A 27987-nucleotide genomic window follows, 5' to 3' on the forward strand; every position below is an offset into this window, starting at 1 on the left:
GATTCCGTCCCGCAGTACCGCCACGCTCATTGCCGACCATCACACTCTTCGCTCATCCGGCCGCTCGTCTCATCAAGATGGTCCCACAGTTGCTTCCCCCAGTGCGCGTCAACGGACACGTTCCTAGAGACACGCTCGGCACCGGTCGCGCCTCATCCAGCGATGTAGTGCTGACCGATGTCCACGGTCCTCTGTCACTCCTGCTCGTTCCGGATCCGCTCGACCCAACCATCGCCACCCTCGTCCTATCCATCGGCTTCACAAACGCCAACAACCTTCAAGGCGCTTCGCGACGCTTCGTCCTGCCGTTCCGCTCCTTCCAGCGCGATCCCGTCTCCGGCGAGCTTGTATCGCGATCCAAGGTCACAGGCTTCGACGCGGCTCACCGCCAGATCTATCCAGGCCTTGGCGCTGGTACCAAAGGTCTCGACGGCGGAAGCTTTTGGTTCTTCGAAGATGTTGGAGAGGAAGGCGCTTTCGATCGATATCGGTGGGAGAGAGATGGAGTCGGTCGGCGCGCCATCTGGACCGTGTGGCTCATCAGCACCCCCTCTCCCGTAGTGCAGCATTTGCAGGATCTGCTTTGCTCTTATCCAGCTCCAGCCCCTCCGCTGCCGCGCTGGCTTCAGGAGCGCAACGGATTCCCCTGGCAAGATCGCTACTTGGCTGTCGACAACGCAGTCAGTGCTGGCGAGCCTGACTCGACCTCTCAACGACCGCTGCCCTCAATCCCTCTCGCTGCTCCAGAAGCGCTCAAAGAGGAGACTGCCGCACCACTCTCTTCGCCTGTCGCCAAGGATGAAGCCATTCCAATCATCGCACGAGGTCTGAATCGCTCCGTCGTGCTTTCCGAATACAGGAACAGCTTGGTCGCCGTCGACAACCTCACAGGTCAGATCGCCGGCGTACTCGCATCCAACATCGATCTGGATCCTGATGCCGCAGAGTCCAATTTGGACGAGGCAAACACAGCTAGCAGCGATGGATTGGAGAGCGACGCGGACGGGGCGCAAGAAGCACAGACACCGCTCGATGAGCACGTGCGTACCCTGCACGACAAGTGTCAAGATACTGCGCTTGGCCTCGACGCCACCTCCCCTGTGCTGCCTCGCACCGATATTCTTCCGGGCGACATCGACTACAACAAGGACCTGCCCACTCCACGCCCAAGCACCATCGTCCAACGACCCGCATCCGTGTATCGCGACACGCCGGCCCCTGACTCTCGCCCACCCTCCATCCTCGCAGACGACACCTTCAGCCCGCCACCCTTGCCACCCAAGCGCTCGACCTCTGTCTCTGCGGACGTACCCCTCTCACACCGCACGAGCACGACCTCAGCCTTCTTCAGCGTCGCATCTGACGCCGGCGCGGCGAGCTACGACTCCGACGCCCTCGAAATCCACCCACGCGACATCACGCATGCCAGTCTCATCTCGATTCGTGACCAAGCGGCGAGGGACGTCGAGAAGCATCGGCCGGAGCTGCTGCGTGATCTGCAGGTGGATGACGGCGAGGAGGGCGAGGTGTTGGGCGCGGCTGGGAGCAGTGTTGATGGGCCTGTGGCGAGGGTCTGGCGCAAAGCGGTGCAGGCAAAAAAGAGATGGAGCAAGGCTGGTCCCGCCGCACATGTCGAGGATCAGCCGGAGCCGGTGGTGAGCCAGGTCTCAATCCGCACAAGTAAAGCGGAGACGGCACTCGAGGCATCCGTGGACGGTGAGATCGCCTGTCAAAGCGAGTCGACGGTTGTTGCAGCGGCAACCGCTGAAGCTGACGGTCCGCCAACGATCAAGGCCCGCTCGAGCAACCACCTCCCGCGCTCGACGCTGCGCACCGACCAAGTGCGGTGCATCGAAGACGGCGTGTGGCGCGAAGCACTCGACAACGGCCACCTGCCCATCGACGCGCCCTACACGCACCTCGCCGCTCGGGGCGGTTCCGCTCTCTACCCATCCTCGATCCTTTCGTTTCCGCGATCCTTCGCAGACGGGTCGGCAATCGAGCTGCTCTCTGCGGAAGACAAAGCGAGGAAAGCGCAAAAGGAGAAGCGCAAGCAGTCGCAGCGGGTGGAGAGGATGATGCAGGGCGGCACGGTGCTGATCGAGTTTCTGGCGGGGTCGAGTCGGATTGGTGCCAGCATCATTCGTAGTGCTGGTCTCAATGCGGATGCTGGCGATCACGGTGCAAGCAAGCAGGTTGGGCCAACGGGCTTGTTGAGCTACGTGCCTGTGCTCCCGCAGCATCTGCTCGCTTTCTTTGGCCTGTCGACGGCGATCGACCGGTCTGAGACGGAGAATAAAGTCGCTGACAGCTCTGAGAGCGCGATTGCGCCGTTCTACTCTGCGTACCTGCCCAGTCTCGCCCTCCCTTCGATGCCGGATTGGTTGACGAGCCTGTTCAGCTTCACCGCCTCACCCTCAGCCGCGATTGAAGCAGCAGACGACCCGTCCGACGCAGAAGAGTGGGAGTACGCCATCCCGGATTTCGACCCCAACTCGCTGGCTAGCACGCCGCGGCCAGTGTATCGGCGCAAGCGACCGGTACCTTCTGCGATGAACGGGTTTGCTATCTCTGCGTCTGCTCCCTCGTCCAGCTCGAAAGCCGCCAACGAGGTGGACAAGATGGCTGGAAAGCGGCAGGAAAGGGCGGAGGCGGCGGCGCAGAATCGCTACTCGATCGTCCACATTGACAGCCTGGGCGTTGGGCGAAGAGCTTTTCTCAAAGGCATGCCGGGCATCGACGGGCTGCCATTCTAACGATCATCACGACACAATATGACTCAATGGTTTCGTAAAGGCTTCTGCATTTCACGTACGCAATGATACAGGTTCGCACTTTGCTCATGGCTGCCGTGTGTGACTCAGATCGCTTGCTCAATGAGGATCGCGCGTGACACAAACTGAATGGAGGGGGCAACGAATTGCATTCGACGGGACAACATGATGTATAGCGTACAAAAGGAGACGCGGAACAAGAAAGTCGTCGCAGACGAGGAGGGATAACGTGCGAGGAGCGGGGGAGAAAATTCTTGACGGGAGCTGCGGGAACTACGCACTGACGCCTGCGGATCGCGAGGCTGGGCGTGGTGCAAACAGATACCTAGACCTCGTTGCAGTTGACGAGCTCGACGCTGTGGAAGCCATCGATGCTGAGCAGGCCGGTGAAGAGCTCGGCCTCCTGGTTGGGCTCGCAGCCAACGCTGGCGCTGATGTGGAGTCCGTCCTCTTCGACGATGGCGGGGTCGAACACTACGCGCTCGGAACGAACGTGCTGCTTGATTCGAGCGACATGGTCAGGCGCCTCGTCGAGGGTAGCGAAGGGCACGACTTATCTGGCGCGAACAGTGACGGGCTGAGTGACACGGTTGTTGGCGATGTCCCACATGACGCTCTGCAGCATCTCGGTAGCGCCGGGAGCGCGGCAGTCCTTGGCAATGCGAGCAGCGAGGCCGTCGTTGTGCATGTCGCGCATTATCATGCCGACCATCTCGTAATGCGTGGGGTTGCGGCCGACCTGGGGGGTCGAAGGAGTGGGGCGGGACCCGTCGATGTTGACGATGCGACCCATGCTGAAACGAAGCGGCAAAGCTGAGGACGATATGAAGCAGGGCGTGTGAGGTTTTTGTCGAGGGCGATTGATGTCGACGTCTGTGAGGGGAATGGATTGGGAAAGGGAAGGGGGGACGAGGAAGCTCGATCTTATATATCCAACGCTCGATGCCAAAAGCCCTCTACAATCGCTGTTGTTCCGTGCTTCTGTTCCGCACAGGCTGCCGTGCTCAGCAGCTCTCAAAGCGTTCAATGCAAGACTCAGCTGACATCCCGCATCGTCGTGTCACCAACCTCATCAAGCATGCGCAGAGGCGACGAGATGAAATGGACAGACTTAAGCTTCTGCTGCGCACCAATGCTGCGCAATGATTTCGAGCAAGGCTGCAACTACCAGCGTCAAAAACATGTGCAAAGTGTCAACGCCCTCGTCGGCTTGGCGATGGGCTCCGTCGAGAAGCGGAAGCAGCATCACCGGAATCAAGGTTCGACACAGGCGCCGCCCGTGTCGTTATGCGCAATCCTTTCATTCGGTCCTTCGCTCGATTGGTTTCCGCTCCCAAATTGCCTCTTGGCCGAATCAAACCTTGTTTTGTGCTCGCCGTCTCTCTCCCATTGGGATTGCCTTTACCCATCACACTTAGTATCTGTCACAACTGTCCGTCCGCCTGCGGTCACACTGAGTGAGCAAGGAAGAGTGGAAAGGCGAAGTGAGGCGGATCTGAGACGAAACTAACCTTAATTCTGGTCCGTCACGCAGCACCCTCTCCCGTCAAACTTGGCTTTCCTTCGCTTTGCGACCGCAACTTTGCTTCGTCAGAGCTCATTCGCTCGTCACATCGATTGATCGATGAGCGGAAGAGCCGAAAGACGAAGGGAGCCGGAGCTGAGGCGGAAGTAACCTTAATTCATCGGGTCACGTTTAGCGTTAGTAACGTTCGCATCGCTACCCTAGTTCAGATACATCCCATCGCTCCACCTGCAGTCACATCGATTGAGCATGCGGACAGGAAGAATCACATTCAATGGCTCTGGACAGGCTACACCTGACTCGGCATCGTCTGCTTGGCTGCGTCTATTGATACAGCCTCGGGGCAATGTCCGCAGTTTGACGGCTCGCCTGCATAATTTCCATCATGCTTCTCATCGCGCCACATGTTCGCAATGGTTCATTCCCAGTCATCCTGAGGCCGCACAAAGTGGTGACCAAGTGAAAGCTGGTATCTTTCGAACGAGGCGCAAATCTGAGCACAAAATTAAAATACAAAAAAGACGAGCCGAAAACATGCCGCAAAATCATCATGCTGAAGAGCGATCAGACCGCTCTCTCGGGGACACTGGCGTTGCGTTGGTTGCTGGCATCGTGCGAAGGGGCGTTGTCTCCCAGCAGTGGATCGACGTTGTAGGGCGCAGCGTCTGCCGTCGAGCTGCTCACCCGGTTGCCGATCGCAGGTGCAGGCATCGCCGACGACGGGGCGTCCGTCGCCATCATCCGTCCGACGACATCGCCAAGACCGTCCTGATGCGCTGTGGGAACGGTAGCAAGGCCGGGCGCGCCGATGATGGCGGCTGTCTCGCTGTCGATCGTCTCGCTAGCGCTGACGCGGCGGTCAGTTGCGGGCACAACGCCATTGTTAGTGTTGACGGTGGCTTGACCTTGGTTGGTAGACCTCTCGTCGAGCGTCGTCTGACCATCGTCTGCGTTGGCGGCGTCCTTCTCGGCCTGCTGGGCGGCCGCGTCCATGGCAACCTTGCGCTCGCGTGCTTGGTGCGCGCTCGTTACCAGTCGGACGAGCTCCGATCTCAACGGCTGATACGCTTCCATGGTGCCGGCGAAGGGCTCTCGGCCAACAGGACCAGCGCCCGCAATGCGCGTGAAGATGGGCACACTTGCCGTGCCGAACACCAGCTCTGGAAGCTCCTCCTCGTCTTCGTCGTCCAAGTTGGTCGCCGGCACGTCGACGACGTTGGCTTCGCCTTCGTTCATCTTGTTGAAGAAAGCTTCCCGGCGAGCGTCGCCGATGCTCTTGACAGAGGCTGCAGTGCGGAAACTCTTCATACTTGCGGTTCGCCTGAGGCCGCCGTGCTGAGAATCGGCGCTCTCCTCCACCTCGTCGATCTTGCTCGTGTCGATCGCGTTCATGTTGAGCGATCGCTGTGACTTGAGCGTGGACGTTGAAGGGAACACTGTGCGCTGCGATGGCATGGCGATGAGAACGGTTACGTTGACAGATGCTGGCGTGCTGGAGTCCGAATTCAGACCTGCCTCTCCTGCGGATCCATTTGCGCCGGCGTCGCCTGCCGATCCAGCCGCGCCGGGACCGGCAGCATCGTCGTGGGAGCTGCCATCACCGTTGCGTCGCAAGAAGCCAGGTACATGCAAACGACGAGTCAGGCCGCCTGATTGCGAAGACGTCGGAGGATACGAGAAGTCGGTCTGACCGCCTACACTTGCGTCGTTGCCATCGCCAGCACCGTTCGAAGACCCGCCATCTTGACCTTTCGACCTGGGAAAGAGATCCGAGTAGAGCACGGGTGGCACGGCAGCAGAGATGGGCATGACTGCATCCCAGCCTTTGGCCTTGACCTCTGCATCGTAGGCGGTGGGTCGAGCGTCGTGCGCGATGCGAGCTTCGAGAAGCTTGGGCGGTGTAAGCGTGTCCTCGATTTCCCTCGTCGGCCCGAGCAGGCGATCGAACGGCCCGTCAGGCAGCAGACCGAGACGGCGAAGTCGACGATTGCGCAAGATGATCCTCAGAAGGACGAAGCAGACGACAATGACGAACAAAGCGATGGCTGTGCCGGCAAAAGCGAGGAAAGGAGTAGGGAGGTTAGGTCCAGAGAACTGGTAGACATTGGCACTCTGCCTTTTTGCATGTCGAACCGCCCCGTCGGACGCGGGAGTCCGCGGGGTATCATGCTGATAATGGGGCAAATAAGAAAGAGAAGAGGGAAGATACTAACCGATGATCAGTGTCTGCGACGGCGAAAGCAGATGGGAAGGGCAAAACGCAGGGAAAGTGGCGGGGAAGCAGAGCAGAAGTACAAGGCGAAAGAGTTGTGTGAGCTCTTATGACCCTTTGCTCACGGCCATCTGCCGGCCGACGCTGTGCGGCGGCACTGCCCGGTTTGGGCGTGTGAGATCGAACGGGGATGCAGACAGTGCAATCGGAATTGCTTGTCGAGGGGGAGGGACGAGCGCAGAGTATAAGACACTTACGAATACGCTAGGCGGGGTACTGTTGCCGGCAAAGGGATTGTTGAATCCGGTATTGTCGGTTGGCGAAGCACTGCTCTGCCTCTTGACGATTCGGCTTGGGGATCCCGACGCAACCTTGCTGGGGCTAGTGGACGAGACATGTTTGGAACCGCCGTTCTTGTCGGACCAGATGCGTTCGATCTCGTTGACAAAGTCGGAAGGCTGATGTCCAAGATCACAGTTCTTCCAGGCGCCACCGTCGCGAGTGCATCTCTTTCCGTTTTCGAAAACGATGGTGCAAGATGTGCCGAGGTTGGCCGCTTTGGAGGCCTTGATGCTGTGTTGGAGGAGCTTGCGACCTCGTTTGCCGTGAACGCACTTTGCAATACCGTCCTTGTCCCACGAGGGGCCGTCGACGAGACGCAAACATCGCTGAGCGAGATCTTCGTTGCCGATCTTGGAGGTGCCGGCGTAGTTCTGGCACTGGAGGAAGTTCCACCACTTCTTCTGAGCGGCGCTGGGGCTAAGATCGTAGTCCTCGCCAGCACGGACGGGATTGAGAGCGTCTTGAACGCAAAGCTGTTGGACGTTGCCGGCACACTCTTGCTCGCCGTGCATGCAGTCGGCGCCATACTTGTTGTGCTTCGAATCGTTGTCGATGGTGCCAATGTAGGTCATGGTGAGGTGGGTCTTTGCGTTGACGCGGTCGAGCACCTTGTCGAAAGCGGCCTCGCATGCTAGTGCGTCAGGGCACCTGGACATGACTGCCAGAGTGACGTTGACTCGCTGGACTCCGAGCACATCGAAGGAGGTTGCAGATATCTCTTCTGAGGAGAAGGGCAACTGAGATCGAGCGTCGAGTGATGGCATAGTAGGACTAGCCAAGACGGCGGTGGAGAAACACAACGCGAAGCCCAGAATGTAGACAAGGAATGCAGTGGACGCCGAAGTGCGCCCTGCACGGGGTCGAATGGGACCCGACATGACCGCAGATGCTCCGTTGTCCAGGGTCGTTGATCGTGTGGTTGGTTGCAGATATCTGGGCGATGGCCCGAAACAGGCTGAATGATTTACGGGCTCATGTGAGCTATGAACTCGCGATTGCAGGATGAACAAGGACAGATGGACGGTCGTATCTTTGATTGTGCGGGGAAGGCGATCCGGCAGCGAGGTGGGTTGATGTAGAATGACGGTTGGTGAGAAGATGGATCGCTAACAATGAAAGAGCCACCATATCGAGGCTCGAATCCCATTCTCGGCGACTGATACTAAGCGATCCAACGGTCAACCCCGCGCAGCAAAGGGCCCCAAGTCGGCCCATTTTGGACAAGGCACGCCCGCCCTGCATTTGGGCCGCGTTGAGGCTCACTTGATGCCATCGCTGAGTCAAACCTAAAAAATATCGCTGATTGTGCAACTCGCTAACCTCACATTATTTAATTTTCCCCACGGCCAGATCCGCGCTCGGAAAGGTCCGCGTGTCGGCGAGACCCTGAAGCCTAAGTTGCTTCGGCTCATCCGAATGCTTCGACTCCAGTCAAGTCATCGGTTCGATCCGACATCTGCTCCTGGTCCCTCCGACGCACTGCTGACTCGACTCGTTCAGTGTCGGAACAGTCGCCACAGCGTATAAAGGGGGTCTCACGGTGTTGCCTCTCAGACTATCGCACCCACTCAAGCACATGCAACGGCGCCCGCCTCCAACAATGGCATCGAGTTCCTCCACCATGTTCGCTCGCGTAGCCCTGCGCAGCAGCTCGAGTCGAGCTCCCAGCCTGCAGTCATGCCGCCAATTTCGACGACATCTGACACAGCAAGCATCGCCGCTGCAAGAGACCAATGCAGTGCGTGAGATCCACAAGCTCATGGCCGAAGTCAGAGGAGCACACCCACAGAAGCTCAAACTCAGCATGCCAAGTAAGTCTTTCATTGCCAATCGGTAACTGTTGCTACACGCCGGACTGACCGAAATGAGCTTGAACGACTCCTACTCGGTATCGCAGCACGCCTGGCGCCACGGAGGAGCTGGATGAAGGAGATGCAGTCGCAGCATCACAACGAGCCAACAACGCAGTCTACCTCTTCGGAATTACCACCGTCGATGCTCGAGCCCAAACGCATGCAAGACAGCTACGTCGAGCTCTACCTTCCCTTCACGGAGGATCCGGAGCTGCTTGAGAAGTATATTGCGACATCAGGCCTCATCCGTCTCGGCAAGGTGCTCGAGGATCTCGACAGTCTCGCTGGCGGCATTTCCTACAGACACGCTCTCGGCGGGCGTCCGATTGAAGGCGGCTCGGCTCCGATCTACATTGTCACCGCCTCGGTTGACCGTCTGGATCTGCTCGCACCGCTGACTGCCGATGCCAACTATCGACTCAGCGGCCACGTCATCTACGTCGGCGCAAGTAGTATGGAAGTCTTTGTCAGCATCGAACAGCTCACCGAGCCCACGCGTCCCAACAAGATCTGCCTTACAGGTCGATTCACCATGGCCGCACGTAACGCTCACACGCTCAAGAGTCAACGGATAGCGCCGCTCATACTCGAGACCGACGCAGAAAGAGCACTCTTTGCCATGGGTGAGAGTCACAAGAATCGCAAGCGCACCGAAGCCGCCTCGTCGCTCGAAAAGGTACCGCCCAGCAAGGAGGAAGCTTTCTTGCTGCACAGCCAATACATTCGTGGTCTTCATGCCGGCATGTTTGCTACCGACGAGCTGCATGGGCCTGCGATGAAGCTCGAACCTGCCGAGCATCCCGATGGCCCCACACTCGTGCCTGTCCGCAAGACAAGCTTGAGCACCACCATGCACATGCACCCGCAGCAACGCAACGTGCATCAGAAGATCTTCGGTGGTTTCCTCATGCGATCAGCGTACGAACTTGCGTGGATGGCCTCGGCGTCCTTCGTCAACCGCCACGTGCAGTTCTTGTCGCTCGATGCACTCTCCTTCCACGCACCCGTACCGATCGGTGCCATGCTCCAGCTCTCCTCGCAAATTGCATACACGTCGGAGCCTGCGCAGCACCCGCAAGGCCACACCATCGCCAGCGTCACCGTCCTAGCGGAGGTGGTCGACCTCGAAACGGGCGAGCGCAAGAAGAGCAACACTGTAAGTGCTTTCATCTCCTCTTTCGCCATCACCATCATCATTGCTGATCGCATCATTGATCTCTTTTGTGACTCAAACAGTTTCATTTCAGCTTCGATCTGGGCCAGACAGACCGCCAGCTCCTACCCCAGACCTACAAGGAAGCTATGGAGTTCATCGAGGGCAAGCGCCGTGTCGAGATTGGTGCCGAGATGCGCCGCCTCTACCAGGGCGAGCAAGAGTAGCCCCTCTCTCAATGCAATCAACTTTCGCACAAACAGGGAGACTGCCCAAGGATGACTGAGAATGGACCATTGCAAACATGCGGTGTGACGAGAAGCATGATAAAAAGGGAGCATAAGGAAAGAAGAGGAAATTGCTGATCATCGTGCTGGGGTGCCTGCAGGCGAGGCATTTGACAAGGGCGATTCGGTCCTGCTCCGACTCACACCAGCCCGAGCTTCAGCATCTACGCTGGCTGGGCTCGCACCCGGGGTCGCGCCGCCACCGCCACCTCCGCCAAACTGCTCCTGCAACGTCGACAGACGCTTGTTGATGCTCTTGACGTACTTGTCGATCATCAAAATGCTGCCCTCGCTCAGGCTCAGCGCTTCCTCGCCCGGATCCAGCAGCGAGGACAGCATCGAGCTCGCCGTCTCGTACGCCAGCAGGCAGTGCGACGCATCCCACCCACTGCCTTCGCGGTTGTTCTCCAGCTCGTCCGTCGCAGCCGCCCTAGCCACCTCGACCGCCTTGTCAAAGATGAGCTTGTCCACCTGCTGCGCCGACTCGGGCAACTCGTTGCATCGCGTGCGCGCAAAGTCGGCCTTGTCGTACACCTCGTTGAACCGCGCACGTAGCCATTGCACCACGTCGTTCAGCTCGGCACTCGTCACAGCCGGTGCGCCAGGCCGCGAGCGAGACTCGATGTGCTTGCGCGTGAGCGTGATGGCTCGCTGCAAGAACGCGAGGCTGCGCACGTATAGCATCAGCGCTTCTGCCGATGCGGACTCCGCAGCGAGCGGATCGAGAGCGGACGAGGATGACGAAGAGATGGAGCCAACGCGGCGGCCCGATGCTTGCGCGCTGGTCCTTCCGGGCGAGACGCCGGTCGTTGCCGTTGATGCATCGAGGTCTTGCGAGAGCTGGTGCGGGCCGTCAGGGAAGAAATGGGCAAGCTTCGAGTCTGCAAACTCGGACAGGACGAAAGCTTTTTGCCCCAGATCCTCGAGCGTGCTCAGCAGACTCATCTCTGCCTCGTCCAAAGGGTCCGCAGGTCGTACGAAACCACGCCTCTGGGCTCTCGTGCGCACGAGTGCTGCCGCATCTCTCAAGGAGACGCCAGAGGGAACTCCAAAGAGGCGCAGCGAGGCCATACTGATTGCTTTGGCGAGAGCACTGGAAGGACCGCCACTGCCAGCGCCCGTCAAGCCAAAGCCGGCCAGCTTCTGCCCGAGCATGCTGACTTCCTCTCCTGGAGCCACCAATGAGGTGTTGGCTTCTCTGCGCGAGGACTGGGTGCTCGCAACAGCATCCGCCGCCGTGATGACTTGGCCACCTTGGCGAGAAGATGGCGAGCCCGAGGATGAGAGGCTGGCGCGGCGTGGGACGGATGATGGCCTTGCGCCAGGCGGCAGCGCGAATGCTCCTGTCGTTGTGGAAGTAGCCGTCGATGAAGCCCTGTCCGTGTCGGTTGCAATGCGAATCGGCTTGGAGCTTGGGCCGGCCGACGCTGCTGCAGGTGGCGACACACCGCTGGTGCTTGGAACCGCACCGGAGCTCAGGCGCGACAAGCGCGAAGGTCTGCGGGCGGCTAACGACATCCTATTCTGGGGGGACGCTGCCAATTCGTCGGCCAGCGCGTTGACCTCGACGTTGCGTTTCTCGATCATCACGTATTCCTTCCCTAGGAAGCTGTCTTCTCCCTCTCTGGAGTTGGCGAGACGAGCTGCGGTCGTCGATCCCTGCGGGGCTTCCTCTCGTTCGTTGGAGAGCAGAGACTTGTCCGGGATTCCTGGCGAGCTCGGGACTCGTGTCAACGGTGGCGGTCCTGCACGCTTCTCCGGCTCCTCGAGTCGCGGAGCCTGACCCGTGACGTACTTGGCCGAGAAGGCGCGCGGGATGGTCCTGGCTGCCTTGACTGTGTCGCGTGGCGCGCTGCTCGAATCCGTGTTCTCTCTTGTCAGTGCCCTCGAGCTGTCTTCCTCCCTGCCAAGGTTGGCTCCTTTCTGCGGTCCGCGATCTGGTGATGGCGCAGGCGGCGCTGCGTTGGCCGATGTCTGTGCATTTGACTTGGGCGCAGGTGCCTCGACCGAGGATACGGATGCGTCTTTAATACCAGAAGAAGGGAGAATGACGCTTCTTTCGCTCTTTTGCAGATCCTCGTACTGTTCGACGGCTTCAGGCTGAGCATGAGGACGGATCATGGCTTTGAAATCGCGGATGACGGGGCTGGCAAAGAAGTCGTCGAAGCTCATGCGGCCGACGGGACGCTGGCGAAGCAGCTGGCGGATGAGCGTCTTGACATCTTCCGAGACAGGATGCGGGGGTGGCAGTGGCGGCTCGCCCAGCTCTTGCCTGCGCGCAGCTTCTCTAGCCAGAGAGCCTGCGGATCGTTCATCGGGGAACTTAATCTTATCCTCGCCTCGCTCGATACGTTTGAGAAGCTCGACATGATTGGCAGCCTTGAAGGGTGGTTTGCCTACCGTCATTTCGAAGAGGACCGCGCCGACGGACCAGAGATCTGCCTTTGCATCGTACTTCTCGAAGCGAAGGATCTCAGGAGCCATGTAGAGCGGCGAGCCACAAAGCGTCTCGGCCAGAGTGTTGACACCCAAGTGGCGCGCGAAGCCAAAGTCGGCGACCTTCATCTGCGGGATCTCACGCGGGTTGCCCAAAGCAAGAAAGGCGGCATCCGGTGGCTGGAGGAGGAGGTTCTGCGGCTTGATGTCGCGATGTACGATATCGCGTCCGCGCATGAACTCGAGCGCTGCGGCGAGCTGAGTCAAGATGGAGCGGACAATGATCTCGTTGAGGCCTCCGTCGACAGGATGCGGATACCGTGGCTTCTGATGCCTACTCACGGCACCTGACTCGGCGATGCCTGCGCGCTCGTAGATGTCGAAACTTTTCTTGATGTATTGAGACAGGTCGCCGGATGCGCAGAAGGCCATGACGAGGTAGATCTGATTCTCTGTCTTGAGGCATTCTTTGAGCTCGACGATGTTGGGATGGTGGATTGCCTTGAGAATGGCGATCTCGCCTTCGAGATTGTCCAAGAGCTTGGGAGTGAGCTTTTTGCGGGTCACGATCTTGATGGCGACGGGCTCACGAGGCTGGATGCGGTGACCCTTGTGGACAACGGCAAAGGAACCTTTGCCGATTTCATGCTCGATGACAAAGTCGCCGATTCGTTCATCTCGACCGGTTGAGCTTCTGGACATGAGCGAATGACTTGGTTGGATGCGGATGTGGAGCTAGGCCAGGTCGCAAAGGCGAGGCTGCTCGTTCTGCTTTCTCCGTCCGGAGATTTGGAAGAGCGAGCTCGGCAGAGGGAAGCAAGAGGCGCACCCGCGCTCTGTGAGTGCAATCTCGAAAGACGCTGAGCCAGAGAAGGCTGGGGTGAAGCGGACGGCGAATCAAGGTACGATGGAATGTATGCCAGGTCGTCGACGTCGAGGGGAGCGGGCCCAGAGGATTGCTTCGGATGTCTGAGCGGATCAAAGCCAGTGGCGATCGTCCGGACGGGAGGGGGGCTAGATGAAGGAATCCGGTCGAAGGAGGCTGGGTTCCAGAGTGGCCTGCGGTCGAGGAGTCAGTGAAGGAGGTGGCCGGTCCGGTGTTGAGCAATGCTGGGACTGAAGCGGCGCGGCGCTTGTGTAGAGAATGCTTCAAGGTGATGCGCAGTGCCGATGAAGGCTGTGAATGAGGACGGCGATCGGGATGAGGTTCGCGGAGAGGTCGAATGTGATGGTTGAAGAGATGGATAGCGAGGTGTGATAGTAGTGATAGACCAGGGATATCAACTCGACCCTTGTCACAGTCACACACTCAGCTTGTCCGCTGTCTCCAAAAAATTGGATTGCAGCTTAGCGAGTCCGCTTGAACATGCATGAGCGTGCAGCTCACGGCTGACAACAGCGCCTCCACGCCGGCCATCACAAGACCGTGGAGTCAGACCTGCTGAGCTCCAGCCTTGACGCCAACAAGCTCCAATTACAGCACATTACATCCTCAAAGCGCCATCGCACACCAAGATAGGAGAAGCGCACACACACACGCGCGCGCGCCACAACGTTATCATGACCGGCTCTCGCGCAATAATGCTGATTAGGGTCGTTTTGCGGAGAGAGAGAGAGAGCGAGCGCAAAGCGAGGCAGGGGCCGCTGGTTGCCTTGGCCAATTCAGGGTCCTGCTGTTGACCAAGGGGCGCGTCAGGCGAGGCGATCCAAAAAAAGAGGAGTCGAGACTCAGCCAGCCCAAGCGAGGCGAGCGCAGGCGATCCAGCACCTAAATCTCGCATGCTGACCGACCGCATACATCCAGCCTGAGCCGCGGACACTCTCACACACACAGCCTTGCCAAAAGGAGGCGTCAACGCGCTGAGCTGAGTTTATTTCGCCTCCATGCCTCCACTCTTCTCAGCCCGCCGCTCCCCATAAAGGCCTTATTGTTGCTCCCGTTGATCGCACATCTTGCGAAATTTGACTTGGCCCGGAAGACGGAGAGACGTCGCTGCGCCGCCGCGAAGAAAATTTCTTGGACCAGAGGGTCGCGAGTGGAGCTGCTTAACACCGAAGAACGATGCTGCGCTTCTCTTTACGTACGTTCACCGATTGCATAGCCTGAACTCCAAACGCTCATCAGCAGGCCCTCTCTACTCAAAGCCGAACAGGTATAAGAAGGGCCAGTACGCAATCTGCCCATCCGATCCTCGCACACCAACGCCTTACAAGCTCATACACGGATCCGCTACACGATGAGCTCTACACAAACGCATCAGGACCCTGAACAGGTCGTCGAGGATCATGGCGAGGACTACGGATCCGATCTCGCCAACGAAGATGTCGACGAAGTAGTTGCCGACCATGACGAAGAGGGCGATGTGCCCATGGATGACGACAGCGACGACGAGACAGCTCCTCAGCAAGATGGTCAAGACGGTCCGGGTCCAGGCCAAGAAGAATTCGTCGACAATTCGATAGCCGCCTTCTACTCGCACCGCAAGTCGGTCTTTTCCGTTTCGCTCCACCCTTCCTTCCCCAACCCACCATTGGCGCTCAGCGGAGGAGAGGACGACGGTGGCTGGATCTGGAACACGCAGGATGGCTCCGAAGTGGTGCGACTTGGCGGCCACACTGACAGCGTCACCTCGGCGCTCTTCAACGCCGCTGGTGACTTGGCGGCAACCGGTGGAATGGACGGCAAGGTTCGCATCTGGCGCAAGGCGAGCGACGACTTCAAGTCGTGGGAATTCCTCACCAACCTCGAAGGTCCCGACGAGGTGGTCTGGATCGACTGGCACCCCAAGGGAAGCGTACTGGCTGCAGGTGGCGCCGACGCGACTCTATGGATGTGGCAGCTGCCCAGCGGCAACGTCATGAATGTCTTCTCCGGTCACAGCGATGCTGTCTCTTGCGGAAGCTTCACGCCTGATGGCAAGAGGCTTGTGACCGGCGCCGAAGACGGCACTCTCATCGTGTGGGACCCGCGAAGCGCAGAAGTGGTCTCCAAGGTCGCAACTCACCTCGATGGTGGTCTCACCCAGCTCGCCATCTCTCCCGATGCAAGAGTCGTTGTCGTTGGCGGTGCCGCTGGCGACGTCCGCGTCATCAACATTGGCGCTCTGGACAACGGCGGTGCTGCCTCGGTCGTTGCTTCCCTGACAGGTCACGCCGAAGGAGAGTCCATCGAAGGCATTCAGTTTGTCGACGTCGGTGGCGGCAACCGCACCGGTCACGTCATCACTGCCTCGACCGAAGGCAAGGCGATCGTATGGGACCTCTCGCTGGCAAAGATGCGCTGCGAGGTCATGCACGACGCCGCTATTACCAGTATTGCTTTGCATCCGGGCACCACACTCTTCTCGACGTCATCAGCGGATCACACCATCAAGACGTGGGATGCCAGGACGGGTGGCTGTGTTGCTACCCAGCAAGGATTCACCGACGGTGTGTTGGCGCTTGCAGTAGGCAAGGATGACGGCTTCACCCAAGGTGCTGAGACGGGCGGAATCGGCGCCTACACCAATACGGCCAGCGCCAAAGGCTGGAAGCTCGTGGGCGCAGGCGACGAAGGCGTTGCGCTTGTCTTCCGTGTCTGAACATACTCCAGCCTCATTGCAATCCTCATACCCTCTCTCATGTATGACCGCGTCTGAGTCGTGATCACACTCTCCTTTGCATAATCACGCTGCCTGATGACAGTGTGTATTCATTCTCGCTTGATCCGACGCTTGATCCGAAGGATTGTGAGTGAGCGTGGGAGTATTTCACGCTGACCGTGCGAAGAGCTTCGGAGGCTCCGAGACCTTGCAAAGAGATATATACCGGCTGGTTGAGAGCCTTTCCTTCCCCCAAAACATTGCCTCGACGTCCGTCGCCCGACAGCACATTCTCCTCGCTCGGTCAAGATGTCGCTCAACGACGCCTCGACCAAACGAGGAGGCGCAAACCGTCCCGACACAGCTGCATCTGTCGCCACTTCCAGCTCTGATTTCCGCATTCCTGGCCTTCGACCTAGTGCACAACAGCAAGGTGGTATCTCGCGCAATGTCTCGCAATCGCCCTCGCCCGCTCCTTCCTTTCTTCGTATCTTCGCTCCACAGCATGAATCTGCAGGCGCGACTTGGTACGATGGCCGCACAGGTCGAGATTCTCCGGTTGCCTGGCTCGCAAAACATGGTCCATCGCCGAGGGAGCTCCTCGACAGCTCGCAGGGACCCATAGAGCATCGTCAGCCTTTCACATCCTCAGTGCAGCGAACTCTGGGCGTTCGAAATTGGGATGCGGCTCACACTGCGCCTGCATCTGCTCCTCCTACAAGCCTCCCAAGCGGTGATCACGTTCGGCCGTTCACAGCCTCCTCGTACCATCGAAGCAGATTGGTCACCGCCGACGGATTTGTGGGTAGCTACGTGTGTGCCCTGCTCGAGAATCGTGGAGTCGGCCGCGAAGTTGGAATCGCTTCCATCGAGCGAGAGACGGGTGGGTATCGACCAAGTGGCTGGCAGAATCAAAGCAAAGTAGATGCTGACCCCTAGGCTTTGTCTTCTATGTTGAAGGGCTCTGCGTCATCACACAGCTGGCAGATACTCCGACATACGTTCGGACCGTCCAGCACATGTCCATGTATCCTCCGAGCATCCTGCTAGTACCAGCCTCGGGTTCGTCGCGCAGCGGCAAACATGGCTCATTCACATCGACCACTCGGAGCAAGCGAGCCAAGACCCACGATGGCAACGACGGCGAGACGAACGGGGACCGCTCGGAAGAGCAGCTACAGAGAGGTCAGCAGTCGGTACTCATCAGTACTCTCGAGCAGATCTACGGCATTCAAGCGCAGCCTTTCAATCGAAAGCACTGGAACTATCAGGAGGGTAAGCACGCGTCGTACAATTGGATCCGTGTTCGAGATCATTCGATCCTACGCATTCATGGTACGGGGGGATGCTCACCGTCGCTTCCACGACTCGTTTCTTACGTCTTTTAATAGGAGCACGGTATCTTGATCGGCTGCTGATTGACGACGCTGACGAGATCAAAGCGGAAGAGGAGCTTGCTGGGCCTCTGTCAGCGAAGGAAAAAGCTCCTTCCAGTCAGCAGTCGCAGCGTCCTGCTTCATCTCGACCGCAGACGGGCCGATACTCGCTGGACCTGCACGCAAAGGCTTCGACACGAGCTGCTATTCTGGTGGCGGTGGCCGACAAGTTCTATCTCCTCTCCGCCCTCGCCGGTCTTTTGGAGTATGTCTGGCTTGGCTTGACTTTCCTCGCAGAGTGGAACAGGACATAATCGCACTGACTGTCACGCATTACACAAACAGCTTCTACACCGAGTCCTTCAACCGCGTCTTCACGCCAAAGACACTTCGTATTCGCTTCGTGGTCCCTGAAGGTACGTAGATGGTCGGTGACCGCCCAATCATCGAAACTCGGCGCAGATCTTGACCACCCAATCAATCTTACAGGCACGACCTTAATCAACAGCAACACCGTTCATGATCTCGAGCTGGTCCGCAACTTGATTGACCCTCGTTCAAATGACTCTCTCTTCGGTAAGCTTTTCCAATTACAACACCATGAGATTACAACACCATGAGATGGCTGTCTGACAACGAGCCTCTGCGCACACACAGGATTGCTCGATCACTGCGTCACGCCCATGGGGAAGAGATTGCTCAAAATGAACTTACTTCAGCCGTTGACAGGTGCGATACGCTGTTCTCGTTGATATCTGCGGGCAGGCCAAAATGCTCATCACATCTCTCGCGATTCCTTGGACACCTCAGACCCTGATGCTCTCTCAGTGCGACAGGACGCCGTAGCCGAGTGTGTCAACAGCGAGGTACGGATCCCCACCTCCAGCCTACTGGAGCGACAACTTGTCCTCATCCCACAAGCTTTTTGATCTCTGCCACAGGAACGCTACATTGCCATCCGAGAAAGTCTCAAGCCGATCCGCGAAAAGGGTATCGATCTCGACAAGCTCATTCATTCCCTGTCCTGTCCGCAAAGAGGCGAGCCTCCAAAAGAAGTAACCGAGAGAAAGGTCAGCAGCATTCTTGCTCTTCGCACTCTATTGCTCTCTCTTGGTCCAGGTAAGCAAGCCGTTCGCGACCAGTGATTGCGATGGAAACCAAAAGATTGACGACGGAACGAGAGGTTCATGCCCATTGCGTCTTGGTTCAAACAGCGCGAGCAGCCCTGCACAACTCCTCGAGCCAACTACTACAGTCCATCTCTGACGTGAGAATCCAAAACATGGCTCGAGTGTGTCACGACTGTCATGCTGACCATCTTTCCTTCGCCGTGGTCCCGGATGACAGTTCTTCGAGTCCAGCGAAATCGACGAGATCAGCAGGGCAATCCAGGCGACTATCGACGAAGATGTCCAGCATGCAAAAAACGGCCTCAAGGCTCGGAACGCTAGGATGGTAAGTGCTCTCTCTCCTGTGATCGCCCTTTGAGCAGCGAACTCACGCAATGGGACTGCGAGTTGCCCATTTCGTCTTCTGCAGTACGCTGTGCGAGCGGAGCGCAGCCCTCTCATCGACGTGGCCAGGCAGACATACCGAGAGAACCTCAGGTGAGAGCACCTTCCTTCTGTGCCTTCAATGCTGCACGACACGCTGTTAGGGGCTGACATTCGCTTACAACCTCCGACAGCGACATCGAGTCTCATCGCCAGCAGCTAGAAAGTAAGAACAGGAACTGGGCATGCTTCGAACGTCGGTCGACACAGATACTGACATCTCGCATTGCTACAAAAAATCAAGGCGATACGAACCTGAGCCTGTCGCTCAAAATGGTCCGAGATGGCTTTCTGGTGGGCGACTCTGAGACCCAAACCAAGGTGGAAGCCGCCGCCGATATGCTTACAAGTACCTTGCTCCTGCTCGCAGCTCCAAACCAATCTAGACAGCAGCCAGATACCGCACTTGCCCGACTACTTCACGAATATCACCAAGGCCAAAGGCGGCAAGCAGGTCACGATGATGACGTTGGCTCTTGTATGTGCAGCACCTCCCTCTGATGCACCGACCCCGTCCAGTAATTGATCTGCTTCATTTTGACCTTGCAGAAGAAGCTCAACGCTCGGTTGAATGACTCGATGACCGAAGTCCTGGTCATGACCGATACCATTGTCAACGAGCTCATCGACAACATCGTCGAGCGTCTGGCATCTCTCAATAACGTGAGCTCGCGATCGGCCCTGTTGAAGTCCTCCAGGCTTGGAACACTGATCTATCCGTATCTTGGCTTGCAAACATTCGCGCCCAGATTTCGGAGGCTCTGGGTCTTCTCGACATGATCTTCAGCTTTGCCACCGTGTCGATGGTCAACGACTACGTGCGACCCGTCTTTGGCGACAGGCTGGATATCCGCACCGCACGACACCCTATTCTGGACCGGGTCGAGGTCGGCAAGTCTTCCACGTCAAGCTTCATCTCGCGCAGACGAGGCACTTTCGTTCCCAATGACATCTTCCTCGCCCCGGGCGAGCGCATCTGCCTCGTTACTGGGCCCAACATGTCCGGCAAGAGCACGCTGTTGCGTCAAATCGCTCTCATCACCGTTCTGGCTGGCATCGGCTGCTTCGTTCCTGCGACGCGAGCTACACTGCCGCTGCCAGATGCGCTCCTCAGTTTGTTGACGCATGAAGACGATGCCACCCAGAATCTGTCGACGTTCGCAGCTGAGATGCGCACGGCTGCCTTCATTCTCAGCGTCGGCTCGCCAAACTCCCTCGTCCTCCTCGATGAAATGGGCCGAGGCACCAGTCCCGACGAAGGCTGCGCTCTCGCCACCGCCGTCATCGAGGAGCTCCTCACTGAGAAAGGCAGCACCACGTTCTTCGCCACGCACTTTGGGGAGCTCGTCGACGGTCTCAGAACTAAAGAAGGCATCGTGTGCCAGCATCTCAACGTCTCGATGGTGCAGAAAAGCGAGAATGTCGACCTGGTCTTCCATCATAAGCTGCATCTCGGTCCTGGTCTCAACACGCACTACAGCCTGCAAGTGGCCAAGATGATGGGCTGCTTCCCTGACGACTTCTTGCAACGTGCCCAGAACGTGGCGGTCGCCGAACAGCTGATCAACGCAGAGCGAACGGCCTTGATCGACAATGAGGCCAGCGACCGGCGAAAGATCTTGCGCCAGGTCGTACGCGAGCTGCGCCACCTTGTCGAAGGTTCATCTGTCGAGGTGATCGACAACGAAGACGAAGAGCCCGAGAAGCAGCCAGCAAAGAAGCTGATCGAGAAGCTGTCGCTATTGCAGCTGCACGCCATTGACGAAGTACACCGCACTTATCCCGATCGGCTCTAGCCAGCATGTCGCGGCAGGTTTCGTTTCCTGCCAACCTCCTGCCTGTTGAATCTCGCATGTGTGGCGCTTTGACGTCGAAACGATTGAAAAATGTGTTTGGTTGCCAGAGATGCTAGTGTTACAGTTGCGGGTTGAGAAACGAAGCGACATGAAAAAGTTGCGTCCATGTCCCATTCCCGGGAGCCGTGGCTTGAGGCGGTTAGATGAGGAGACGCTCGATCTGTTGTGAGAGATGAAGCACGAAAGAAGAGGTGAGTGATCATGAAGAATCGGCAGCGTATGGACTCGATGGGAGAACTTACAGCAAGCTTTACGGTCTGGATCTGGCTCTGCAGCTCACGAGCCTCGTTGGTGGTGACCGAAGCAGAGACAACAGGGCGCGAGACACCACAAGCACGACCAAGGGCGGTCTTGGAGGGGACAAAGACGTAGGGCACGTTCTTGTCCTCGCACAGCAGAGGCAAGTGGAGCACAATCTCGATGGGCTCGACGTCGGCGGCCATGACGATGAACTCGCAGATACCACGGTTGAGCGTCTTGGTGGCCTCGTTGGCGCCCTTCTTGAGCTGCTTGTAGTGCGAAGCCTGCTGGATCAGGTCCAGGATCTGGTTGGTGAGCGTGGCATCAGCCAGAGGGAAGGCCTTGGGGTTGGGAGCCGACATGGTTGCGGATGAGACGGAGAAAAGGACAGCGAATGAGACGAAACGGTTGGGTGTGATGAAAGCAAAGCGACCTCACGCCAGATGTGAAGCAGGGATCACGGGTCTAGGTATAAGTGTCGAGGCTGAAGGTTGGTGGTAGTGGTGGGTTCGAGGGAAAGAGCGACGACGAGCTGCGCGGTTGCATCTGCGGATGGTGGAGCCCGCCTTTGGCCTTTTCCTTGAGAAGAAGCCGGCAACAAGGCTCACGAAATTTTTCTCGCGTTAGAATTCTAGGGTGTATTAGTCATGCTGAGACGGCGGACGACCCAGCTTCGTCCCGATTTCCGCAAGGACGAATGGCACAAAATCGGGACGCGTCATGACATCGTGCGCTCAGACGTCCGTGCCTCGATCCTGCATGCACGAGGCGCTCTGACAGCCATCGCTCCCTGCGGGGTCCGGTGTGGCATGTCAATCTGGAAGCGATATGAGCACAGATTACCAATCCCCCGTAGGCGAGCGTCTCGAGTCTGACCGAGTCGCATCTCTCTCTCCACTCTGGATCCGGTCCTTTCCTCCGCTTCCACATCATCCGTCCCTTCTCATACACGGACAACCACCATCCACACGCTCATTGCACCACTATGATCGTCAATCAGATGCTGATCCGCCGGGCAGCTTTGCTGTCCTCCACATCGCGACGAGCGTTCTCCACGACGGCGACTGCCTTCAACAACACACCTCAGCTCAAGCGAGAAGGACCGACCGCTCACAAAGGCGACAAGGACAAGTTTGACGATGGCCGTGAGTAGCCCCAATTCATTCAGCTACTGCTTGTAGACTGCTTATTGACATCGAACATTCGCCTTTCCTCTCTGACCTTTTCGCATCATACCAGGCGATGACCCGCACTACCCTGGTGTCCAGCAGAAGATCAAGGCCGCCAAAGATCCCTATCCCAACCGACCGAACGCGGACAGTCAGAACCCCGAGCCCGAATCGCCTAAGGGCCACGAGGGTGCGTTTGCAGACCACCGAGGCCGAGGCCAGCGCGGCGATGGCGAGCACCTCACCGGCTCCGAGGAAGCTGCTGAGACCCGCACTGTCGACCGTGTGGGCCAGATGGCCAAGAACGCCGCCAAGTCTGTCTTTGGCTCGTCCGACAAGCGCTCCTTCTCCACCTCCAGCCGCGTTTTTGCTGAGCCGCCCACGCAGGCCGACCGCACCACGCCGGCGACCTCGCCGAAAGGCAGCATGAACGATCACCCCGGCTACACCACCGGCGATGCACCAATCGACTCCCGCTCCCCGTCCGAGATGCCTGCACCCTCGGAAGACTCCAAGCCCTCGTCGACGACTGCCAATGCGAGCACGAAGGCCGCCGAGCCGCACCCGGATGTCCACGCCATGGCCGACGGCGCCAACCAGCCAGGCGCCGGGAACGACGCCATCCACCCCGAGGAGCGATCGGTCAAGAACTGGGGCGCAAGCGCAAGATCGGCCCAATTCAACCCGGAGGAGGGTAAGAGAATGCCGCTGCGAGACGGTGGCAGCCACGAGGGCGGATTCAAGGATAAGCCAAAGGGCAAAGGCAAGACTCGCAAGTCCCGCACTTGAGCCGGCAAATGTAACGGCGCTCACATCATCTCGCAATCTGAATTGATCAAACTTCCCAGACTGACTGGCCAATCACATCAATTTGCATGGCTTGCACCGCTGCGTGGAGACAGGCGCAAGGGTATTTGGCGTGTTGGGTTTGAAAAGCATCGAGGAGCGTCATGCGTCGTAAGAGGGAGGGTGCGGCGAAGTGCCATAGGCAGGAGGCTGGAACTCCGCTCTCTGAATGCTAGAGTGGGGAAGCGAGCTGCCTAGCGGAACCGACAGCACCTCACTTCGCTGTACGCGATGGGACGACGCACTGCGTGGAGTGCCCATATCAATCGAAGCGCGATTCTGAACCGCTTCGTAGAACGACGGCACGGCTTCTGCACGGACCGAGCCGTGAGCGTAAGGAGGTGGCTCGTGTTGTGAAGCCCGGGGGCGCACCTCTGCTCGTCGAGTCGAATTTGAGACGGCAGCCTCGTACGAAGGGTGTCTTTCGACGTCGTCGCCCTCCACCCTTGCTGTGGGCAAATGTTGAGCCGAGAAATCGACGAGATTAGAAGTACTTCCGAGGGATTCGTGCACTGACGAGTCGTGCGGTTGTACATTGCTCTGGTCGAGAGGAGCGAGCCCGCCAGGCATCCGTAGTGCAGTTTCGGCTTCGTATTCCGCCGCTTGACCAGGTGCAGACTGGACAAAGGGCGGCGAAGAAGGAGGCGGAGGGTCATCGTGGCTCATGAAGGTTGCAAAAGGGCCACCTGCTAGAATGGAAGGAGGCATGTCGTAGGCGGACAGACCCTCATCCATCTGAGCGTCGATAGGAGGAGGCGGCGGATACTGTTCTTCACTGGATCCCGGTGTCTCTGGGTATGGGTCCGCAGGATGACGAAAGGCATGGCGAGGCATTGCCAGTCCCACGCCCTCGACCTCGACTTCGACCTGCAAGTCGTTCCGGCTCTCCAGGAGCGATGGCGGCGGTCCGTCATTGTGAGCTGATGGTTCGGAAGCGTCCAGAAAGTGGCGCAGTTGCTCGAGGCGCTCCGCATGATCGGTGCCTTGAGTACTCGAGCCGGCAGCGCTCGTCGGGTCGGCTGCATCTGTCCAGTCGTTCAAGCTACGGCCGACGTCCTCGTAGCCGTCGTACTCGTCATCCATGCCAAAGTCGAGCATGTCGTGCGCGTAATCTGGACTGCGAGAGCTCGAACCTCCGGCGTGATCGTCTTCAGCGAGCATGCGTGCTTTCTCAGATCGTTTGAGCCGCTCCTTCTCTGACGAGGCACTTGGATACGCCAAACCATCGCCTCCATCAGAATTGAGGTCCTCGAGGGCACCTGCAGCTCCAGGTAGAATCTGAACCGATCTTCGAAGGACGATGTCCCTTCGTTCACCTTGCCCGCCGAGAATGCCGACCTTGATTCGCACCTCGAAGCTGACTCGGTGCATGAGGGTCTCCTGGCTGATACTTTCGCAGCCACCGCCGCCTCCACGCCCAAAGACAGGGCCCGATGCAAGTGCGTCATGGTCAGGATGAGGATGTGGCATGTTGGACCGGTCGAATGGTGGGTGCAAAGTGAGTCGTAGCAGCACGGGGCGCTTTGAATGAAAGCGGCACAATTTGCCGCTGTGAGCCAGCAATGCCTCGTGCACATCTGGATCCGTCGCTCTGTCTTGCGTCGTGACGGCTGATTTGTGAGGAGCGTTTGATCCGTTTTCGCTCGTTTCGGCATGACGCTTGACGTGGATGATGCGAATGAGATCTGCCTCCACTGCCTTCAGCTTGAGGCCCTTCTCAGAGACAGCAGTGGGGTCCGGCGAAGGTATGTGGATACGAAGTTCGATTGGTTCGGCACGTCGGAAGATGGTTCGATTGATCTGCGCGTAGACCAGAGTGGGCGCTTGCTCGACCCAGCCGTACGGCCTAAGCGAGTACTCTTCGTCAGTACGAGCGGCTCCATCGATTTCAGAGAGCTCCGTCTCGTTGAGAGGGCCGGGACGAGTGTAGCGCACGAGATGCACCGGCACCGTTTTGATAGCGTGAGGCAGCTTGCCGGCGTCTTCGCTGAAAAGGTAAGCGGTGACGGTGTATGTAAGGGAGCTATCGCGAAGGTGGACGCAGTGGGGCAAATCGGGAGTGAGAGGGAAGGAGAACGGCATGACAGACGGCACTGTAGGCAGATGATCGCTTGAAGATGTCGGTTCCTTGTCAGCATCCCAGAGCACCAGGCTGTGCGAGAAAAGCTCGACCATGCTCAGGCTGTGCGATCCGGACCCACTTGCATGCTGGACATTCGTGGCGGGTCCTGGTGCCTGCTCTTTTGCTTGAAGCTGTATTGTGCAGCGTGTGTATCTGCCCTTTCGTTTCGTTGCCGTATCGAGCTTGACCAGAACGTCGCCCTTCAGCCACGCTTGGAAGCCCTTGAGGCCGAGGTAACCGACCTGAAAGGAGGTCGAGTCGCTTCGTGGAGCGATGTCAAAGAAGTTGTCGACGGCCTCTGCGGGAGGGTCCGATGCCGAGCTTGCCGCATCGCTGACCGCGCTAGCTTCCGAGTACGTGGGCAGGGCGTTCTGCATCGATGTCTCCGTTGTGCCATTCGCCGCCTGTCGCGATGACCCCGCGGCAACGGCAGCGCGATGTTGCGTATGTGCTGTAGTGCTGACGAGCGCCGGGGCTGCCCTGACGGTGTGCGACTCCTCCTCTGTTGCCGACATGACGGTGCGAGGGATGCTGCAGAGATGCCTTGCGCGTATTCGCCGTCCAAAGTAGCGCGCGGTGGCTGGCCGTGGCTCGAGCGTGGCTCAGTTGCTTGCCGCCGCGTGGGAGATCATGTCTGCACTTCGGACGTGGATGACTGAGACCGTGTGGGGATCGACGACATCACCGCCAGCTGCTGAGGATGTGGTGTGGTGCCAAGCACAGCCTTTCACTTGACACGCAGCACATGAATCGTCAGACCGGCAGCCGAGCCAAAATTATCGTGTGGAGCTGAGCCTTTTTTCTTTTGGCTCGGAAGCCACGCGTGCCGGAACCCTGTCCTTGCTCTTTAGCGAGACTCGACTCGACTCATTTCGCCTCAACGTCCAGTCTTCACACACTTGGCGGCCGATGAGAGATGAGATCCAGAGAAGCGCGGGCTTCCGACAGCGCTCAAGAAGAAGCAGCAAGCGAATCAAACGGAAAGGATGACCGACGAGGCGGTACGGGGACAGTCGAGGCGGAGTCGCTCGACGCATCAGCCAGTATGCAACTCATGTCTGGAGAGGTACGTTTTGGCGGTCGCTCGAGTTCCTCTTTCGCACATATCATTGACGTCGAGGCCGACAGAATGGCTTTCCATTGCGGTCGGAAGCGTTCCCACATGGTATAGATTCGTAAATCGAGCGATGCCTACTACAAAACTCAGTCCTTGGCTGCGGGGAAGGGGAAAGGCGGGTTGTTGGCGCGTGGATCTGCTTGACGCTCGTGGTCGAAGGGGAACGGATTCTCTTTGCGCGCTTGTTGGATGAGATCGTCAAGCCCTCGATCCGTCACAGCTCTCCTGACGCACGCCTGGTAGTCCTTGAACAGCTTTCCACAGTCCCGGTCGTAACGATCCATGATAGCGTGCTTCTTTGCTTCGATGTCACCGCCACCTAACGACGTCGCGCTTGTTGAGGCGGACGAGGTTGAAGATGAGTCGGAGAACCAGCCCGACCTTTTCTTGCCGCCAGAGCTACTTGATGAAGACAGTGAGGATGGCGTCGTCGCCCCACTCGCTGATGATTCGCTCTGTCGTTGTTGTTCTCGAATCTGGTCGTCGCCGATCGACAGGTAGTCCTTGAACCAGAGGTTGAAGCAGGCATCGTATCGGTGCTTGAGCGGTGTGCACTCCGGCGAGAGCGACGAAATGGCACCGAGGCCCGCTGCTCCCTTAGCCTGCCAATCCGCTTCGCTCATCGGTGATGCAGAGGATGTTGCGGTGTTCGTCGAAGTCGATGAGGATGCTGCCGGTGCGCTCGCAATCTCTAAGGATGGTTCCTTCGATCTTGAGAAGAACATGACGGAGGTGGTTTGCTGTGACCGATGTGACGGTGTTCTGGAAGCGCAGGGAGCGCAAGGAGTCGAGATGGTGGAGAAGTCGTTTCTTCCAAACGCAGCTCAGACCGCCCTCTTCGACGGAAGCACCGTGCGTCGTTGCCGGAAACATCGAAATCCATCTACGTGCAATTCCGGCCCATTTTCTTCTTTTGCAAAGTGTTACCAAATTGCAGCTGCACACCAGTATTCCTGTTTCTGTGTGAGATTGTTACTTTCTTGACCTTTATGTTATTATGTCCCTACATGAGATTTGCTCATACATAGATATGTAGCTTGCTTGTATGTTGCTCTTCTTGCACAGTGGTGTTTGGTTGGGCGCTACATCATACAAGATCAAACGTCATTGTGAGAATGAAGGTACAACATTGAGGCATAAGGAGGAGCTTGCTGAGTGAGGTTGAAGCAATTTGACAGTGTTGCCGCAGCAACTGGCTGTTATGCCCCTGGGGTCTGGCGTCCTTGGTGTTATCGGCAGAGGCACCTATGATACGCAGCAAATTGACACAAGTTTGGCGCAGAGTAGGGTTGCCTCTGCCAAATTTAGGGTTAGGGTTACACAGGTTAGCCTTAGGGTTAAGGGTTACACAGGTACCTGCGGAGCACCTGAGAATGTCAGCAAATCTGTACTAATAAGATATGTAGGTATACCCCAAAGGAAGCTGTACACAAAATCCTGCCGTACCGCGCGCCGACAGAGATATGTTAGGGTTCCAAGGGGCCGGCCGACTTACTTTTGCTCGATCTGGCTGGGCGAGCTTGGTGGACCAAGCTTGCCCTTGGT

General features: G+C 58.1%; 11 protein-coding genes across 11 annotated transcripts; 5 read left to right on the top strand and 6 right to left on the bottom strand.

Annotated features, from left to right (window-relative positions):
* Positions 1-77: 77 nt before the first annotated feature.
* PSEUBRA_003641 (uncharacterized protein) lies at positions 78-2756 on the top strand (the record flags this gene model as incomplete). The annotated part of the gene is made up of 1 exon (XM_016436683.1): positions 78-2756. The coding sequence occupies one exon, from the start codon at positions 78-80 to the stop codon at positions 2754-2756; it is 2679 nt and encodes an 892-aa protein (XP_016291997.1).
* Positions 2757-3099: 343 nt separating this feature from the next.
* PSEUBRA_003642 (uncharacterized protein) lies at positions 3100-3567 on the bottom strand (the record flags this gene model as incomplete). Its single annotated transcript, XM_059465116.1, has 2 exons — positions 3100-3270; positions 3343-3567. 2 exons carry the CDS (start codon positions 3565-3567, stop codon positions 3100-3102), a joined length of 396 nt encoding a protein of 131 aa, XP_059321423.1.
* Positions 3568-4863: 1296 nt separating this feature from the next.
* PSEUBRA_003643 (Gamma interferon inducible lysosomal thiol reductase GILT) lies at positions 4864-7731 on the bottom strand (the record flags this gene model as incomplete). Its single annotated transcript, XM_059465117.1, has 2 exons — positions 4864-6468; positions 6769-7731. The coding sequence occupies 2 exons, from the start codon at positions 7729-7731 to the stop codon at positions 4864-4866; spliced, it is 2568 nt and encodes an 855-aa protein (XP_059320617.1).
* A 722-nt stretch (positions 7732-8453) lies between these two features.
* On the top strand, positions 8454-10086 carry PSEUBRA_003644 (uncharacterized protein; the record flags this gene model as incomplete). The annotated part of the gene is made up of 3 exons (XM_016436687.2): positions 8454-8664; positions 8751-9862; positions 9943-10086. 3 exons carry the CDS (start codon positions 8454-8456, stop codon positions 10084-10086), a joined length of 1467 nt encoding a protein of 488 aa, XP_016291999.2.
* Positions 10087-10224: 138 nt separating this feature from the next.
* On the bottom strand, positions 10225-13284 carry PSEUBRA_003645 (Serine/threonine-protein kinase, C-terminal; the record flags this gene model as incomplete). The annotated part of the gene is made up of 1 exon (XM_059465119.1): positions 10225-13284. The coding sequence occupies one exon, from the start codon at positions 13282-13284 to the stop codon at positions 10225-10227; it is 3060 nt and encodes a 1019-aa protein (XP_059320618.1).
* A 1535-nt stretch (positions 13285-14819) lies between these two features.
* On the top strand, positions 14820-16163 carry PSEUBRA_003646 (WD40 repeat; the record flags this gene model as incomplete). The annotated part of the gene is made up of 1 exon (XM_016436706.1): positions 14820-16163. One exon carries the CDS (start codon positions 14820-14822, stop codon positions 16161-16163), a length of 1344 nt encoding a protein of 447 aa, XP_016292001.1.
* A 309-nt stretch (positions 16164-16472) lies between these two features.
* Positions 16473-20888, top strand: PSEUBRA_003647 (DNA mismatch repair protein MutS, core; the record flags this gene model as incomplete). Its single annotated transcript, XM_059465120.1, has 16 exons — positions 16473-17046; positions 17124-17438; positions 17555-17804; positions 17885-17955; positions 18029-18115; positions 18197-18268; positions 18350-18405; positions 18481-18658; positions 18754-18806; positions 18887-18994; positions 19079-19146; positions 19227-19258; positions 19337-19368; positions 19463-19570; positions 19642-19755; positions 19842-20888. 16 exons carry the CDS (start codon positions 16473-16475, stop codon positions 20886-20888), a joined length of 3165 nt encoding a protein of 1054 aa, XP_059320619.1.
* A 199-nt stretch (positions 20889-21087) lies between these two features.
* PSEUBRA_003648 (Ribosomal protein L7Ae/L30e/S12e/Gadd45) lies at positions 21088-21550 on the bottom strand (the record flags this gene model as incomplete). The annotated part of the gene is made up of 2 exons (XM_016436731.1): positions 21088-21108; positions 21191-21550. The coding sequence occupies 2 exons, from the start codon at positions 21548-21550 to the stop codon at positions 21088-21090; spliced, it is 381 nt and encodes a 126-aa protein (XP_016292003.1).
* A 623-nt stretch (positions 21551-22173) lies between these two features.
* Positions 22174-23146, top strand: PSEUBRA_003649 (uncharacterized protein; the record flags this gene model as incomplete). Its single annotated transcript, XM_016436684.1, has 2 exons — positions 22174-22333; positions 22428-23146. The coding sequence occupies 2 exons, from the start codon at positions 22174-22176 to the stop codon at positions 23144-23146; spliced, it is 879 nt and encodes a 292-aa protein (XP_016292004.1).
* Positions 23147-23305: 159 nt separating this feature from the next.
* On the bottom strand, positions 23306-25840 carry PSEUBRA_003650 (uncharacterized protein; the record flags this gene model as incomplete). Its single annotated transcript, XM_059465121.1, has 1 exon — positions 23306-25840. One exon carries the CDS (start codon positions 25838-25840, stop codon positions 23306-23308), a length of 2535 nt encoding a protein of 844 aa, XP_059320620.1.
* A 688-nt stretch (positions 25841-26528) lies between these two features.
* Positions 26529-27167, bottom strand: PSEUBRA_003651 (Mitochondrial distribution/morphology family 35/apoptosis; the record flags this gene model as incomplete). Its single annotated transcript, XM_016436729.2, has 1 exon — positions 26529-27167. One exon carries the CDS (start codon positions 27165-27167, stop codon positions 26529-26531), a length of 639 nt encoding a protein of 212 aa, XP_016292006.2.
* Between the last annotated feature and the right edge of the window lie 820 nt (positions 27168-27987).

The sequence above is a fragment of the Kalmanozyma brasiliensis genome (assembly GCF_000497045.1).
Source record: "Kalmanozyma brasiliensis GHG001 unplaced genomic scaffold PSEUBRA_SCAF23, whole genome shotgun sequence".
Taxonomy (NCBI): Eukaryota; Fungi; Basidiomycota; class Ustilaginomycetes; order Ustilaginales; genus Kalmanozyma; species Kalmanozyma brasiliensis.